This window comes from Genypterus blacodes, unplaced genomic scaffold (assembly GCF_046128005.1).
Source record: "Genypterus blacodes isolate CSIRO-AG114 ecotype Tasmania unplaced genomic scaffold, CSIRO-AGI_Gbla_v1 ptg000156l_1, whole genome shotgun sequence".
NCBI lineage: Eukaryota > Metazoa > Chordata > Actinopteri > Ophidiiformes > Ophidiidae > Genypterus > Genypterus blacodes.
In genome coordinates, this window is record NW_027466957.1 from 4937142 (window position 1) to 4954803 (window position 17662).

Genomic DNA, 17662 nt, shown 5'->3' on the forward strand with positions numbered 1-17662 from the left:
TCCTCATGGCTCAGATAGGTCACAAACCATTAAACTACAGCATCCTGGATTAAAGTCTGTATTAGATAACAGATTCCTCTACTGTTCCTCCAGTATTTAATGGAGTTCTATCTTTGTTATGCTTTTTCTATATTTGCTCTCTTTACTGGCTGATTGGTGGAAGTCACACTGCAGAGCCCGGTAACAGTGAAGTCCACATGTTCATTTGAGTAAAGACTCATTCAGCAACAGGAGAAATGACTGTAAGAATCATTTATCAAAATCACCACAACTACTTCCTCTTCTTAACCCCTTAATCCCCCCTTGATCTGTAGAAATCCTCAGAGATGAAACATAAAGAACCACCCATGGAAACGGCTCCCCAAAGCAACAGGTGCAGCATTTTTTTTTCATGCCGGTGTTGCGTGTCAGAAAGCCTTTGAGGATATGGTTACTTCCAGACAGTGAACGAGCCACAGGAAATCTTCTCACACGCGACGATTCAGGGGAGAAATTTAATGTCCTTCAGGGCGGCTGGGTAAAGGCTGTCCGGGTCTCCCTTCATTTCCTCGATGGCCACAGTGGGACAAACCTCTGTAGCTCTTGATTGAGGCCCCGATGTGGGAACAGGACTCGATGACCTGCGATGTATAGTTTACCTGTCATTATTGTGCAAAGCCGCAGTTCCTTCCTCTCAGACCTAAGAAAGGGAGGTGCCGTCTGACTGGATGATTTAGTAAGCAGGGGTCGGCTTCAAGGTCACTAACAACAAACTCACTAATACATGAAATACACACACACACGTTTCCTACAGACTATTTACACAGGGAAAGACCCTCCCTCATCAGTGTTTGCAACAGAATGCAGCCTTATATCCTTGGGACTGCAGTTGAGATTACATTACATTTTGCTCTGATGCATCAATTCAAGAACAACAGTGTTTTAATTTTGAGTACAGGGTGAATCCTGAAAGACAATATCTCATCACACTCCTCCTGTTATCTGACGCCTACATTTGTTCTTATATTCCCAGTTTTTGAACCAAAGCGTTTCATACTGCATGTTTGATTTTTGCTGACAGAATCATTTTAGTTGTTTCATTTGTAGAGGTTATACTTTTTTTGGAAGAATCAAATCTAATTAAATCCGACCGAAGTGAATTGTTCTGCACGCGGAATGTGAGATTTGATGATGCAAGGAATCTTGCTGAAAGAATCAAAACGAAATTGAATCATTAAGCCATTGTTGGATTAAACGGTTACACTCTCGGTTTTCATATGGATTCACCTTCAGCCCTGAGTCCCAGAGGAGCGTCCGCACTTCTCATTCTCCGGCTTTCTTGGGAAATCATCAGCAAGGTTACTACAGGGATCCTTTTTACACATGACAGGAGGGTAAAACTGATGATGAGGAGGAGACCAGAGCCAACGTCTCTGTCAAAACAGAAATGAAGACTGTCTTTTCCCAGTCAGCCGCATGTTCTCATGACACCTGACCTTATAACCCATCTGCTCTATTTTTAAGCTCCATATTAATGCTGTCCTCTCATTCTTTAGGAAACGTCGCATTCATAAATTGAGTATGGATTAACAATCTGAAATGACGGTCGTTCAGAGGTACTGGTATGTGATTATACTGTATTTTGCTGATATGTTATGGTGACTAAATTATTGGTACATAAGCAGTCCTGCTATGTTTATTTTTTATTGAGTCAATAAAAGCACATGCCTAATGCTCCCCCCCTCCCCCCTCCCATGCTGCTGCAGCATAAAGACGTCATGTGCCCACTTCATTTCTAAAATTAACTGTCACCAGCTGTCACTTAAATTTACCAAATCCTTTCAACAGAATTACCCCCCAAAAATAAGTTGGTGATAAGTGTGTAACATCTTGCGTTTAAGACTTCCTTAGCGTGTGAGCATGAAGTGATAAATTGTAAACAGTACAGAAAGACGTACTGTAACTCTGATGTTCAGCACTTACAGTATATTTCAGTATAATCCTCGTCCAGTTTAACATATTTCTGCAAACAAAGCTTGAGGGAGATCGTGTCCCAGTTTCGTACGTGCTTCTCTTAATCATCCACAGCTGATATGATGTCACCATCTGCAGCGAAAACAGGTTGTAGCTCAAGCTTTTTGTCATACTGGTGACAGAGGTGACATCACTGCAAGTTCACCCAGTTGTGACTTACGACCCTTTGACGTCTGTGGAATGTTTAGGTTATGATGACATATCTTATCATCTTAACATGCCAGGCTCTGATAGTTATCAAGGGACCGTCCCTGGAAAAGCCACCCATGGAAAACCTGTAAGATGGAACATTTGCAGCCGTCCTTGTTGTACAGTGTCATGCAACAACAGAACGCTTTTAAAGAATGGGTTTGCATAAGGAAATAACAGAGGAAAACCGGGTCATTTAATTCCTTTTTGCATGATTACAAAGGTTTTAAAAGGCTAAAGCTACAGAATGAGAGACACACACACACACACACACACACACACACTCACTTAATTTAATATCAAAGGTTTCCACTGGGAAATGGCTTGTGTACAACTCAAAGACCTACATTTCCCTCTGCTGGTACACACTTTGCTCTGCAATCAGCAGCTGTAACAGAGGAGTTATTATTAGTCCTAATAGACCCTTAGAAGATACAAATGCAGCCAGCAGGCTGAGCCAGATCAAGATGCAGAAAGACCCAAAGCTGCTGCAGTATCACTGCAGATCAGGTGTTGAAGAACCCAGGTAAGTCCTGATGTCGGAGATGTTTGATTTGATGATCTTAGCTGGGATCGTTGCCATTTTTAACCTCTGGTATGCAGCAAACCTGTGACAGCCTCCAAAAGAGTAGTAGTAATCTCCTCCTTCTCTACCTTTGATCCAGAGCACATCTATCGGAGGAACAACACTGATGTCTGCTGCATCCTGGAAGGCAAAACACAGACATCAGTGAATTTATATCGTAGGTGTGTTTCATAAGAAAAGACTGGAGGTGAAAATTAAAACATAACTCTCCTCAATTCCGTCATTGTTGATGTTTCACATGGAAAATATGCTGGCGTCTTGTAGAAGAAAACAGCACAGGCATGACTAAAGGCTCTGCTCCATTTAGCTGTACCTGTAAACCAGAGTGCTCAGAGGCAGAGCCCTGGTACTGGCACAACTAGATGGAATGCTGCCATTACTAATTAAAACATGAAGGCCTGTGACAAATCTGATGGTACAATATTCAACATAGAAATTCATATTTAGGGCTGTAACTATCAATTATTTTGAAGATTGATTAATCAATCATTACTTTAAATATAAACTGTACATTATTAGTCTATGTGAAATTATTGGTAAAACAACCCATCACTGGTTACCAGAGTAAATAGTGATGTCTTCAAATTTATTCAAGTACGGCAAGTATGAAATTCAAACCGACAATAATAATACGGCAACCACTAGATGGCGACAAATCACACTTACAGAGGACGGACAAGGAACGTAGAGTGATGTAACTTTAATAGGAACGTGTCACGAAAATGTTGTACAATTCACACCCCGTTTCCCATGTTTGTTTGTTTTACCTTTATGGTGTTCATCAGGCTCTGGACCTTCTGCTCGTCCAGCACAGAGGGGATCGGCCTGGTGATGACGTGTAGCGGCACGTTATGAACCTCCTCCACGCTGTGCGAGTGAATCGACCTGTTGTCGCTTATTTTACCGTCCAGCAGGTCAATGTGCTGCGTGGACATTTTCACCAGCTGTTTAGTGAAGAAAATACGGAGCTCCAGGCCAGATTTAGCACTTTGACACAAGCGGAACATTTGCCTTTCGAAATTCTGTGTCAAGTGTGGAAGTTTGTTTACTTCCTGGGGGTCTGAACGCGGAAGTGCGTCGTTTTTTGTCGATTTTCATTGGCTGTCTGTGCTATCAATCATCCATCTGCTTGCCTATGTCCCGCCCACAACCACTGTGGTTTGTCTGGGCTTTACGTTTGTATTTTCTACAATTAAGTAAGTGAATTGATATAGAATCTAAACAAATTTGAAGCTGTGTTTGTTTTGTTGCCATATAGCACAGTTGTCTTTCTGTAAATTGTCACATTGAGGATAAAAAATAGCTTAGAGGAAAATATGATTGTACATTAAACAATTGTACATACATGCTTGTATTTGTTGTGTGGTAAAGGACACTGGGTTGTGCTATTCACATTAAGGATCAAATGGCTCATTTTCTAAAGTATAAACATGAAGAACCCAGTGTTACACATATGAACAGTGTTATTGTCACAGAAACATGCTGGGATTGGAGGTGGCTGTTTTGTTTTTGATGGCATGTATTGATCCAAAGCAAAAGCAAACTTTCCCTGAGCTGTTTAGATGCAGTGCACCCTTTGTAAGATGTTTTATTCGTATCATGGCCAAACTGTTTCTCATTAAAATTCACTCCAGCAATTACTCAAACAGTTGAAAAGAGCCAGAAAAAGACCGATATCCTTTACTGACAATAGTTTTTAATGAGGTCAGTGGTTTGTATTGTGTGTTATATACTAAGCTTCCTCCCTCAAAGTCTTCTTGGTAATTTTTCATTTTTGTAGAAGATTTCAAAGAACCAGGTTGCTGTGGTTACAAAAAAAAAGGACGTCTTGGCTCGCAGCTTTGCACAGGTAAGTGGAGAGCTTCAAAGATGTGTGGCAGCAGAGCGGAAACAGAACAATTGTTGTTTTCTCCAACCCACAGCTACACCGTTTTATAATGAGACAATTAAAAATGATTTCTTGGACAGGGGAGGCAGGCCATTATATTGAATTATTACAAATACTTTGAACTACAATGGCAGCGCCTTTTATGTTGATTAATTGGTCACATGGGGATCAGTTAAAACATGTAGGGGGTCTATATATGGTATGTAATCATTAACAATGGTAACAGTACATATATAGTCTCGTGGAATGGGACCAAACAAAAACATTTGTAATTTAGGGGCTGCTGGGCTGTGCTTGCTTGTTAATGTCTTTGCTTGGTTTTCATATTGTGCAGCTTTAATAGCAACAATGTGTGTTTAAATTTCCTGGAAACACTTTATCATTAAACGCTGTGTTAAATTTTAACCTCTTTTGTTAGATATCGATGTTGCCAATAACACTCCCAGTGTAAACACGGAATGAAAAAAATCCCAATTATCCTGTAATATGCTGACATGAAAGGTACAGCTGGATGCATGACTTGATGTTTCTGAATGAATAACTGCAGTATGGTAAATATCTACATTTCCAAACCCCCCTGGGCATTCATTTCTTCATACAGTGTCATATTCAAGTGGATGCTTTGCTGTCAGTCAAAAGCCACTTCATCACACATCATGAAAACAGCGTCATATGAAGGGAACAGACCCTGTCAGTCAAACCATATAGACATGTAAATCATCTGCGGTGCTGAGGTGTGTTTGCAGTCCCACTACACTCTGCGTGACCCTCCGCTGTCACAGCAGGCCTGTATCCTTGTTGCTAACATATCTCAATTACTTAGATTGAGTTAGTCACACAGGTACAGTGGCAGGTCATGGAAGAACAGTTTCCACATAATGATTTGCTGTTAATATTAGATTTCAGTTCCCATGGGATTGTCACACTTACAGCAGCTGGAGAAAATTACCTGCCAGCTTTTTCCGACAGGGAAGTGAGCTATATTTATTTATGCCTTCGTTTTTCTTAACACATTGACATGCTTTTAAAGTGATAATTACTCTGACGGTGATTTTCAGTCTTCAAACTATAGCTTTGTGATGGATGAATGTGTCTGAAATGGTGACACGGTTTAGCAGATGCGGATGTTGCCGTATTTGCGGCTGAATGTGTGACTGATTTGTTCAGTGATGTTGATTATTCACTGGTGGCTCTCGCTGGCTGAACCTATCAAATTATTTTCATCACTGTCTCCTCTCAGTATTGCTGCCCAGAATGGGATTTCTGTTTAATGATCATCTCTGCCTTGAAATGAATTTGTTCTCCCAGCCTCGCCCCAAAGAGCGCACAAGTGGTCCTTTTGGAGTCTGGTTATTTATATGTGGATTAAGCCTGAAGCACTGTGCTCTCGCATTACATCTACACTTAATTCCACCAACCTTGGCCTTAAAATCATGACCAGAATGGCAGCATTTCAATTTTACAAGCCCGGAAATCAACATAGTGAGCCAGAGAGAAATGGCGGAGTTTGTTCTGTCTCTAAAAGAAACCAAAAACACTTCACATTTGTAAATCACCCTTTTTTTTGCTTCTACATTTGTTGTATAAGAAGAGAGAGAAAAACAAGCTATTTAAGGAATGCCCCTCTTGACTTTTGTGTGAGTGGTGGTGACAACTTGGATATTTAAGATGCATAAAAACGCAATTTTGACATGACTTCAAAAAGAGAAGCATACGGATGAGGTGGACCCTCTGCCAACAGAGAGAGGAGGAAACAGATGGGTTTTTCACAAACAGCACAAACATCAAGAACACTGAGTTAAAGAGCTTGGCAGTCTCACTTGATGAAACAGTGAGGAATTGAGGCGCTTTTAATGAGCATCTCTCTCCTGTGATGTAGAATGTGAAAAGACAAACTGTTAGCTCTTAAAGGGGCAGTTACAGTTGGTTGGCCCAGACTGATTGAACAGACTGTGTGTTCCAAACCTCTCGCTGGGAGTGACTTTGGTCAGCGAGCATAGGTGCTGGTTATAACAAGGACACTGTTGGAGAGGAGATATAGATTTCAAGTTTTCATACCTTGACCTTCAGCTGTATTACCCAATTTAAATGAATAATGGCGGCGGCAGCGGCGTCAACAAACAAAGCCTGAGCTGTATCGGCTTGGAGGCGTTCTTGCAGGTGGTCAGCCAAGAGATGGCGCCAGATGTATGGAACGGGTCAGCGCGAGGGCCTGAAACAGCTCCGAGTGTTTGAATAAAGGATGATATGCCTGCTAACTGTGACAACATGTGTGCAAGAGAGAGACATTACAGTTGGGGCAGTTTAGAGAGGATTTAACTGTGAATGTACAACTGCAGAATGTGGATTTCCTCTTAATAATATGATAATCATGAGAGCTTTCCTGCACCCCCCGGTTGGTTTAATAGGCCAGTGTGAGCGGCTGAATGCAGATCTGTGCTGTAACCTTGTAATAACCTCTCACTCCATCAGAGGGTAGTTAAGATTTTTCTCCCTGACAGTCACTCAAAAGATGATGGCGTTCTCAGGTCAATATCTTTGAAGCCTAAGTGTAGCAAGCTCATTTTTGCTGGTTGTTTTCAATAATTTACTTCATGTGCTCTCTCTCTCTCTGTGTGTGTGTGTGTGTGTGTGTGTGTATGTGTGTGTGTGTGTGTGTGTGTGTGTGTGTGCGCGCGTGTGTGTGGCAGTAGGAGGCGATGGCTGTCATGCCGTGCAGCAGAATGATGTGGAGCTCTGTATGCAGGGCCACGGTCTCTCTACCTGCCTCCCTGCTCTGATCACTCTGTTGTTACACACACAGCACACCCATGGGTGATGTAATTGGATTGCATGGGCCCTCATTTTACAGTCCATTGCCATGTAATGAAATCAGTTATTTACTTTCATCATAAAATCGGATAAGGGGCAACATCTGCCCGGCTAAAGTTGGAGTGAGCATCGCAGGAGAATGTTGATGCGGTGCGTTCCTCTTCTGCGGCTCCGTCTCTGTTGCAACCGAATCAACACTTGGTTGTAAACTTGTCATTTTGGCTGCTAAGAAAGCAACATATTTGTGAATACAGGTTTGTCATTGCGTTTGTCTATTATTGGGTTGCTCTCAGTGTTTGGACTAGCATGAAAGTGGCTGGTAGCAATCACCGCCTTCCCTCAGCTGGAGAGGAAAAGAGGATTGTAACAGCAAAGTGTCTTGTTTCTCTGCCTGCTGTCTCATTATACTGCTGGTGTGCTGCTGGAGGACGCTGAAGGACACAAGCGATTGAATTCAAGTGTTGTATATTCCCTGGAAACCAATCAAGAAAAGCCCCAGAATAATAATCCCTGTCCGCTGTCATGATTCATTTTTATTTTGTTCCATATTTTTCTCGGGGTTTTTGAGTCACTCAGAAAGAATAGTTCCAGCATAAAATCAATGTTCCATTAAAATTTAATGACCAGGAAAGGCTTAATAGTGGTGGAACAGATGCTTCTGCTTTTGATATCAGGGACATCTCAGGAAATCTCATGTCAAAGCTGCAGCGGTATTCTCACGTCACCTCTGACCATTTCTGAAGACGAAGAGGAAGAAGAAGAAGAAGCTGTGAAAAAGCAAAGCCTATTTGCATTTCCAGCGTTCTTACTTTTTTTTTGTAGCACTGAAATGAAAAGAAATTGGTAAATTGATAGTAAATCTTGCAAAATCTATAAAACGTTGTTAGAGGAGGCTGCAGCTAATGGCACATTATTATTGTTGCTGCAATTACTCATTGAGTTAATGTTGAATCAGGACAGATTCCACCCTCACCACTGTCCTCAGCCTGATTTATACTGTACATGTATTTTTAGTGCAAAAAAGTGCAAGAAAGCTTTTTAGAATGTATACAGTAAATCATCGCCCTGTTTGTGCTTTGTCAACGAACATCTGTGTGTATGTGTGTGTGGTGTGGATAGTGTTGTGTATGTGTGTCAAAGTACCGCTCCCACTTTGATAAAACCAACACTTTCATAAGAAATAAGAAGAATGCCCCCATAGATTCCTTGTGCTATTGTTTTTATTAACTTTATCATTGCTATTGTTGTCATCATTATTAATTGTCGCAGAAATAGATAAATGAAAACACACCCCTCAGCAATCATGGCTTAAGTTTCATACTCAGCTGTAAGAGAGACAGAGAGAGAGAGAGAGAGAGAGAGAGAGAGAGAGAGAGAGAGAGAGAGAGAGGAAAATCTTAATCAGTTTTTTTTGTTGAGGACCATATGGAAGGTTTCAAGCAGCCAACCATATGTTGAAGGCTTTTGTCATGGAAATCATACTTTTTGGCACTTTTCATTGCGCAGCCAAGCCGGGCACGTAAATGAAAGAAAAGAAGAACAGAAAAATCATACAGAACATGATCAAATCTCTCAGAATACACAGAGTTGGAAGTTTTGTTTCTAACTTACAACAGATAGCTTTTTAATCAAGACACTCCCTGATTCACATCGCCATCCAGACTGAAGAATTTAGTACCTGTATTTGTCTCTTTCTTATTAATTTTTTTAAAAGAAAAAAAAAAAAGACAGCATGAATAGAAAAGAGCAATTAAATGTCCACATGCATTGTCATATTATTGCTGTGATATATTTACAAAGATATTTACAAAATCAACAAAGAGGAACAATGTTTCCCTATAATCTAGGTGTAGAAGAAGAGTTATGTTCAGAGTCAAACTGTGCCTCCTTTGTGATGGTTCAGCTGTAATACTGCCGCTTCCAGCTGCAATCCTGTTCCTTTCTATGACCACAGTACATTTTTTTGTTCATGCCAGATTAAAACACAATCACCAGGTTCCTTCTTTTTTTTATTATTAGGACATGGACCATATTCCTCTCCCCCCGGTAAAATAAAACAATAACGCCTTTCCTGATGGAAATAATTCCTGTTGCCGTGTCAAAGTGTGTGTGCTGCACGTTAATCAGGAGACAGGTGGTTTGGACGCTCTCATGCAGTGATTCAGCTGTAGCACTTAGACGACCGTTGACAGGGTGTAGACGCAATCTGACGACAGGTCGCGCAAACAGAGCAGCAACTCTTCCAATTTTCTCCTTCCTACATCACTTGTTTTGTTTTTGTTTAGTCTTTTTTAAAGGCGGCCTCAGCATTACCGCAGCCATGCCATCCATTTGGAATATGCAAATAGCTGACAGTGCATTTGCCTGCTGGTGCTTGACCTTCCCCTTGGAGGTCGCTCACTGACTCAATTACGCTCCCCTATCTGCAGTCTGTCTGCACACACCTGTTATCCTCCCACACTCCACCACCCTCTGCCAATCCTACTCGGAGCACATCCCCTCCTCCGTGTCTGTGTGTGTGTGTGTGTTTGCAGGCAGTTGGGATGAGGTTGGTGGCAGGGAGGAATAATGGCGAGGAGGGGGGGGAGGGCGCAATAACAGCGCATCGTTTCATTACAACAACCGTGAAAAACACTTCACGTCAGGATCATTTGCATTAGTGCTGGTTATGACCGATCCTTTTGTTATCTCTGCAGCATTTTCTCCTCTGACACATCAAAGACTTGGCTTGGCTCTGGCGTTTTTAAGCCGTGCGCAATAACATGGCAGCAGTGGCGACTTTGAATTTAACTTTACTTCAATTCCCTCCTGTGTCAGCGGCTTAAATGAGTATTATTGTGATCCTGCCGTGTCTTTCCAGCAGTCCCAGTTAAAGTGCACCATCCCATTGAGCTGCCAGATGAGAGTTGTTTTCTTTAAACCTGGTTGCTCTTAAAAAAAGAGGCAGTAAAAAAAGACAGTAAATAAAAACAAAGAAGAAAAACACTTGTCCATGCCAAACTGCATTACCTATTTGTCCAGAGAAGTTTAGTTGTAATAGCTGTATAAAGGATTGTGTCTTTGTTACTGCATTGCTCGTATTATTATTACTATTATTGCTTTTGGATGTTTGGATGAAACCTGGCGTTACTAGATCACACCTATGTTACTTTACCCTAACGGTTTAACAAGCTGATGATTTACAAATGGGTAGTGTTACATTTTAGGGGAGAAATCCATTTATGCACATTTAATCGCCTGAGTTTGAAAGACAAATCGTTTAGAAATCTCCCGTCATGTGGAGGCAGTGGACTTCTGAAAACATTAAGATGGAGAATATTTTAGTGCTTTCATTTTTCATCATTCCTTTTTATTGCCCTAAATCAAGTGAAAACAGGACAGCTGTGATTGTTACACATGTCAATTGCTGTGTTAGTAAAGTTATTGCCATGAAACAAAAGGAATCTGCATTCATTCGCTTGAAGTTCTCTACCTGTGGTTCTGTACATTGTTCCTCTTTAAAGAAAACAAACTAAGTCCCTTGGACTCTCTACAGTTTCATGCATATAAACACTTTCTTTGAAGATCAGCAGCATCTTACAAGGTCAATGGATGTTCATTTTTTAAAACTCAATAATAAAGAATAAATAAATACATGATAATTAGAAATAAGCAGGTCTTCAATAAATACACAGAAAAATAATGTGAATAAATAAATAAATAGATAAATAAATAAATAAATAGGTAAATAAAGTATTTACATGATAAATAGATGGGATGCATCTAAACCATGGACGGAGCTTTGAGCGACGTACAGACAGACAAACAGAACAATTGGAGTGTCACTTTGTAACTGAGGGTGTGTGAGTCCATACCTTCACTCTGAGGTAACACTGGAGGAGGACGAGCACCTCACTCACTGGATGAAGATTGCTCATTAAGACTGGACGATGCACCTTAAAGGCAGCAAAGTTTCTGAAAGCCACCGTGGTGGAGGAAGAACTGTGAGAGTTTTCATTGCTATAGACAGTCACCATGCATGGCACTCGTAACAATCAATCATTTGGTTTGGCTCTCAGTGTTTCTGTCCGAGTCTGCGTGTCAGGATGAGAATATGAATTTGATCCGACTGTGGCGACCTGTTCAACAGACCCGTTAGACCTTTGAAAATCACTGCTGAATTGAGCTGAAGGACCTATGGCCTATGATCTGGTATAGCTTATCTATTTCATTTACATGAAGATTTAACGTGTTTGAATACCCACAGTTACAAAGATGCTTTCGATCAACAAGGGATAATAAGCACAAAAAATAAATCTAGAAAAATCAAATAGAAAAATAACATCCGTGGAATTGAAACATTGGTGTGGAAAAAGGGTTCGTCTTTTACCTTTAAAATGATCTCCCTTTTTTTGCAAATACTGTCATAGTTCACATTTTCATAAAAAGTTCATGTTGGCAGTTGCAAAAGAATTCAATTCTTAGCAAATAAAAAGCAGCATAAAAATACAAGAGGTCATTTGTCTCTAAAAAACAAAAGAACACTGTTAGTCCCTTTTTATGTTTTTTTTGTTCTTTTCTCATACTATTTGCTATAAAATATCAGGAATCTAAATATTATTACTATTGATATCAATATCATTATAGTCATTGATAAAAATTCACATGCCAGGCCTCATATATAATTGTGTGAATGTACGTGAGTGTGTGTGTGTGCATGTGTGTGTGCGTGTGTCTGTGTGTGTGTGTGTGGGTGTGCGCGCATACATGATGGTGTGAAGGTGTGTATATGTGTGCCACAACTGTGTGCACACATATTAGTTATTTGTGTACAACTATCATCTACAGTTTGTATTTGGGGGATGGTTGTTTGATTGTAAGTTTCTGTGGACGATTAGCTACTGTGCAGGGAAAAAAATCCAGCATCTTTTGAAATTGTCTTTGCCATAATCATTAGAGTTTCTTCACGTAATCTCAGTGAAAATATTGCTTTCTAAAAAAAGGGAAGAAAAAAGGCATGAAGGGCAGAGTGAACAGGGTTATTGGTTGAGAACCGACAACAAGGGGTTCAGAATTTCGCTTCTTTCTGGTGGTTAGTTTTCTGATCCAGAGTCGTCTTCGTCTGCAGAGCCCTTGAAGCAAGCTGACTCATAGTGCTTGTTCAGGTAGGACTTGAGAGCGAAGGTCTTATTGCAGCGCTTGCATCTGTAGTGCTTGAAGGCAGAGTGTGTTTGCATGTGGGCGCGGAGGTTTGAACGGTCAGCAAAGGCTTTGCCACAGTGGGCGCAGGCAAAGGGCTTTTCCCCCGTGTGTGAGCGCATGTGACCTTGAAGGAGCCACGGTCGGCTGAAGGCCTTGCTGCACACGTCGCACTTGTGCTTGAGGTCATGGGTGAGGATGTGCATGGCCAACGCGGGCATGGACACGTACACTTTTGAGCAGGTGGGACACTTGCGGGCCATCTTGCTATCCAGGCTGCGGTGTGTCTGCTTGTGTCTGCTGAGGTTGGACGAGGTGGCGTACGTCTTGCCGCACTCGTTGCAGGTGTGGCGAGCCGTGCCGGCCGCCCGATCCTGAGCCACCACGTCCACGCCGCCGTCTTTCAAGCTCCCAGCACGACTCTCACTTTCCCCCTTCCGTCTCGAGCGCCCGTCGGAGATGAAGAAGGCATCCATGGTGTAACCCTCGGCCAGGGCCTCCGATTCACCACTGTAGAAGCCGCTGGCCGTCATGCCAGACTGCGGGCTGTCGGGGTGCTTCAGGTCGGGGTCACAGTACTCCTCTCCGCTGCTCACCTGGGTGTACAGGGGGTCTGACACCGGCGAGGCCAGCTTGTGCTCCATCTTCTTCTCCCCCTGGTATACAGATGGCGTGATGTAATCCTGGATGTAGCCTGGGGGAAGAGAGACACGCAAATACAGTTGGCCAGGGGTTGTGATGGATAAGGGCACAGTGACATGGTGGTGATTACATGATTATGGTGTTGGACGCTTGCCATTCGTGACATGGTGAAAGAATTGCAACACAGAGCTAATTGCATTTTTTTGTCTCCAGAACACACACGGCTGTGTTCACAAAAGTGCGGCGATGCAGAGAAACTTTGCTCAGCTGCATACAGGAAAGCTGCAGTGTCCAGGATGAACACTTAATAATCTCTCGTCAAAGAAACAGTCCCACGGAAGAGGGCGCATACACACTCGTCATAACACACACAACACTCCAACTGTGAATTTAAGAAATGACACTACAGTAAAACTGAAGCCATTTATTCTTCATCCAAACTACATTATCCCTTCAAGTGTTGTAATGGCCTCCGATTTGGGAGTTTTGACAAGATTGAGTTTGTTTTTTTAATGCCGCATCTTCAAACAGGTTTCCATGTGACGCAACAGTGCACAAAACACCACAAGTAATTTACACACCACTAAATGTTTACTGCATGATTACAGCGAGGTACATCCTTCATTCCTGTCCTTGCTTCCTTTTTCTGAAGCAGCCCTTGTGCCAAAGCAGCTAAAAGGCTTGCTGGCAGCTCCACAACACACACATCCAAAGAGAATTTAATATAAAGCAGCTGAATGAATTCTGGATGTGCTTCTCCTCCGGGGTTATCATATAGGATGAACACATGAGGGCAAATATAAGATGTAGTGAAATTTGTACCCTGAGAGAAATAGTGCATAACAGCAGAAAAAAGTCATTCCTAAGCACTGTGTGCAGCAAGCGGTGGAAATTAGGTATTGACTGCTCTTTAATGAAATTCAAAGTTTTGAACTGATCAATAGGCCATCATCTGTAAAATAGTGCAGCTGTTAGAACGGCGAGGGCTGGAGAAGATGGAAATAGTGTAAAAGGGCCGATCGACTATCTGCAACATACAATAATAGTTTATTGGTCTCGGTGCACTTGAGGACAGACTTGAGCTGTGTGTGATTCACGGCGAGCAGAAAAGAGCAAAAGCACATTGTTTGTGAAGAGGGTCACCTGTCTGCAGCAGCGAGCCGGCTGGAGTGTCTTCAAGAAACAAGCCATTAGGAAATCACTTGAAGGGCTCTCTTACTACACCGTCTCCCATCCCCAAGGGTTTATGCTCACACACCCACATTGTCAAAGGCTCCACCGTAACACTCGGGGAGGCACGAGGCCCATACACACGCACACACGCGCACACACACACTGTTACGCTTCACTCCCTAGCCTCTATCTTAAATTAAAGCGTACAGTGTTGTCAAGAAGCACACAAACGCTTTCTTCAAATAATACAATTGTAAATGAAACAATATCTGTAAAATATGTCATCTTTAAAAAGTACAAGATTATTATTATTATTATTATTGAATTTCCCAAGATGCAGCAATTATTAGTAATCATATGACAAACACACTTGTTTTTCTCTCACAGTGTAGTTTGGGGATGAAAACAACACGGCCTTTATTTTGCTCAGACAGATTTCATTTTTTTTTAAACAAACACATCGGCGTACGCAGGCTTGTTTAATATGTTTCAATTACCCAAGGTCAGACAAGGAGCTCATCATTTAGGTCTCGCGCTGTATCAGCCTTTACAGCTCATAGACTCATTTCTCTAATGCAAAGCAAGCATGTAATTAATGGACCCTCTCAGCCACCCCTCTTTGTTGTTCGACAGACACTCAAGTCAAATGTCTCCACAATGGGGGGAAAGAAAATCTCTTGGCACTGCAGAAGTGCTGATGCAAGGTATTTCTGCCACGCTGAGGATTCTTTTATTTTGCCTTTTTGACTCAGCATGAAAAGGGCAATTCTTTTGTTCAAATTAAACGCCTTTGTCAACGCCGATGTCAGTGCCTTATCATTCTTTTCTTCCTTCTAATGTTAATGCCTATTTTTCAAGGTGTTTAACAATAGATTCTGGAACAATAGACAGTGAGAATCACAAGGCAAATGGATTCCTGCATAATAACATAAAGTTCCACGGCAGTGAAGCCAAATAACATCCAACACCAGCTGTGAAAGAAGCCTGTAAATACGGGATATCATTCTGTGCAAAAGCATGTAAACTCCAATACTTTTCTAGCATTCAGCCAGTAATGATCTTCATTTAACCAAACCATAATAACAAAACAATACAGTAAAATGCTAATGCAACCAATCCTGATGATCTGAAATACACAGCACCCTGTTCATAACATGGTTGAATAACAGGTGGGCACCATCACACCATTTCACTGGGAGCTGTGAAGCTTCTCTTATTGTGAAAATACCACAACAAATCATAACAAAGACACACATATGGTCCTCTAAACGTGGCCACAAAATGGAAGCGGTGAGCTTAAAGCTGACTGTGAAAGTGAAGGTCGCCTCTCAGCTCTGACTTGAGCGTATGTTGGTGTATATGTGTGTGTGTGTGTGTGTGTGTGTGTGTGTGTGCGTGCGTGTGTGTGCGTGTGTGTGTGTATGTGTGAGTGTGTGTGTTGACCACAGTGCAGCTATGTGCCTTTCTTCATGTTTACTGTACAACCTCTGTCACGTGACTCCCCTCAATGCTGCCCCAAGCATTTTTGTCTCCTTTTTCTCCTTCCCTTCGCTCCCCACCTCCTGGCTTTACTGTACAGTGTGTTGATGTCTCTTGTGGCGGCGATAGGCCTGCACGGTTGAAACTCTAACCCCTGCTAGTTTTCAAATGCCCGGAAGGAAGAGAAAGATGTAGTGGAGTGATGGGGGTGGGGAGAGCATGCATGCTCCATTTGGATGGGAAGAGGGGGGCAAGGGAGGATCGGACCGTGATGGGAACTCAAGGACAATAACAGCTAAGGACAAATGTATCATCCGATACTCATGTCTCATTTTCATGAATTTTTTAGTCCACAGGATGACCAGATGAAGTCAGTTTCTATGTGCTCAGCATCCTGTGGCTTTTTCACAGTCAATAGAAATACGTAACTGAAGCCTCCTCCTGATTAGACACACGTTTCCTTCCCTATTTACATAAGATAATCCGTGGCTGTGACCTGAATTGTGTCTGCCCTTTCCTGGAGTCAAAAAAAAACAAAAGTCTGCCAGCATGGTGATGGGGGTGGGGTGGCTGTGCTGAGGATTATCTCAGATATTGATGCAAAAATCCGCTGACCACATGTAACATCTCACGGTAATTTAGACACTGTGTGGGTATGTTATTGGCCGAAGCGCCGGAGAATCACCCAGAACTGAACAAAAGACAACGCAAATCTGTGTTAACTGTGGAAACGTCAGGCGAGATGAAACCAACAGCAGTGCACATCTTTAACTAGAGCCGGACGGAGGCTGACTGGAGGTATGTTAACTCACCATTCTCGCTGAGACGAACCCCAAGGCTGGTCACCGAGTCTGTGATGGAGCGTGCAAAAGTGAAGGAGTCATCCAGGTGGTGATGATGATTGGAGGTGGCCACACTGGACGAAGAGAAATCATCAAGCTTGATTTTCTTCACCAAAAATGAACGGGGCATGTTTCAATGGATGGAAACACAGAGCTGAGAAAAACGCATGAGAAAAAGAATAGGAGACCCTCTGAGAAAGCACGCAAGCTGCTCTGGCTTGACGGTAATCCTTTTGGTTAATGTAAAGACAACAGTCCAAAACATAAGATAAGAAACAAAATGGAAACCGGTGGAGAACAAGGCTGGCGGCAATGCTGTGTGGTACTCTATGGCTCCCCCAGCTTCCCTCAAAAAAATAAAAAAATAAAAAATAAAAACGATCCTGTTCAGCACTGGATAGCTCCTGTGATGCAGCAGGCTTAAGGGACCAGTGAGGAAGAGAAGAGATGGAGACAGACAGAGAGAGGAGGGAAAGAGAGAGAGCGAGAGAGAGAGAGAGAGAGGGAGGGAGGGAGAGAGAGAGAGAGAGAGACTGTCAGACTAGCTGAGATCAGCAATCACGCCAGCCTTTATATGGGGCACAGGCAGTGGAAGATCAGGTGGTGCTGCGAAATGGAGCTGCTTAGCTTTAATCCATCAAATGTCCCCGGGGACACACATCAAATTACTACTGAACCGTCTGTGCATTCGCACACAGACAGAGGAGAAAGAACACAGCCAGACCCCCACTGCCCCCACTACTGCCACCCCCCCAACTGCAACTCCCCTCCCACCCTCCCTCCCTCCCTCTTTCACCCTGCTTATGCTCCATGCTCGGAGGAGGAGTAAAAGAGGAGGGCAGACAATGGAGATGTGGATGA

At 42.4% G+C, this 17662-nt stretch overlaps 2 protein-coding genes across 3 annotated transcripts; both read right to left on the reverse strand.

Annotated features, from left to right (window-relative positions):
- Window positions 1-3873, reverse strand: srxn1 (sulfiredoxin 1 homolog (S. cerevisiae)). 2 transcript variants are annotated; one of them, XR_012965086.1, is made up of 3 exons: window positions 3556-3873; window positions 1267-2908; window positions 1-620 (listed from the first exon to the last, which is right to left on the reverse strand). XR_012965086.1 is itself a non-coding variant. In XM_076166142.1 (2 exons), the coding sequence occupies exons 1-2, from the start codon at window positions 3793-3795 to the stop codon at window positions 2699-2701; spliced, it is 450 nt and encodes a 149-aa protein (XP_076022257.1). In that variant the 5' UTR covers window positions 3796-3873; the 3' UTR covers window positions 1-2698. The 2 variants fall into 2 exon arrangements, 1 of the variants encoding a protein (XP_076022257.1); XM_076166142.1 differs by having other exon boundaries at window positions 1-2908.
- An 8686-nt stretch (window positions 3874-12559) lies between these two features.
- scrt2 (scratch family zinc finger 2) lies at window positions 12560-16931 on the reverse strand. The gene is made up of 2 exons (XM_076167094.1): window positions 16772-16931; window positions 12560-13359 (listed from the first exon to the last, which is right to left on the reverse strand). The coding sequence occupies exons 1-2, from the start codon at window positions 16929-16931 to the stop codon at window positions 12560-12562; spliced, it is 960 nt and encodes a 319-aa protein (XP_076023209.1).
- Between the last annotated feature and the right edge of the window lie 731 nt (window positions 16932-17662).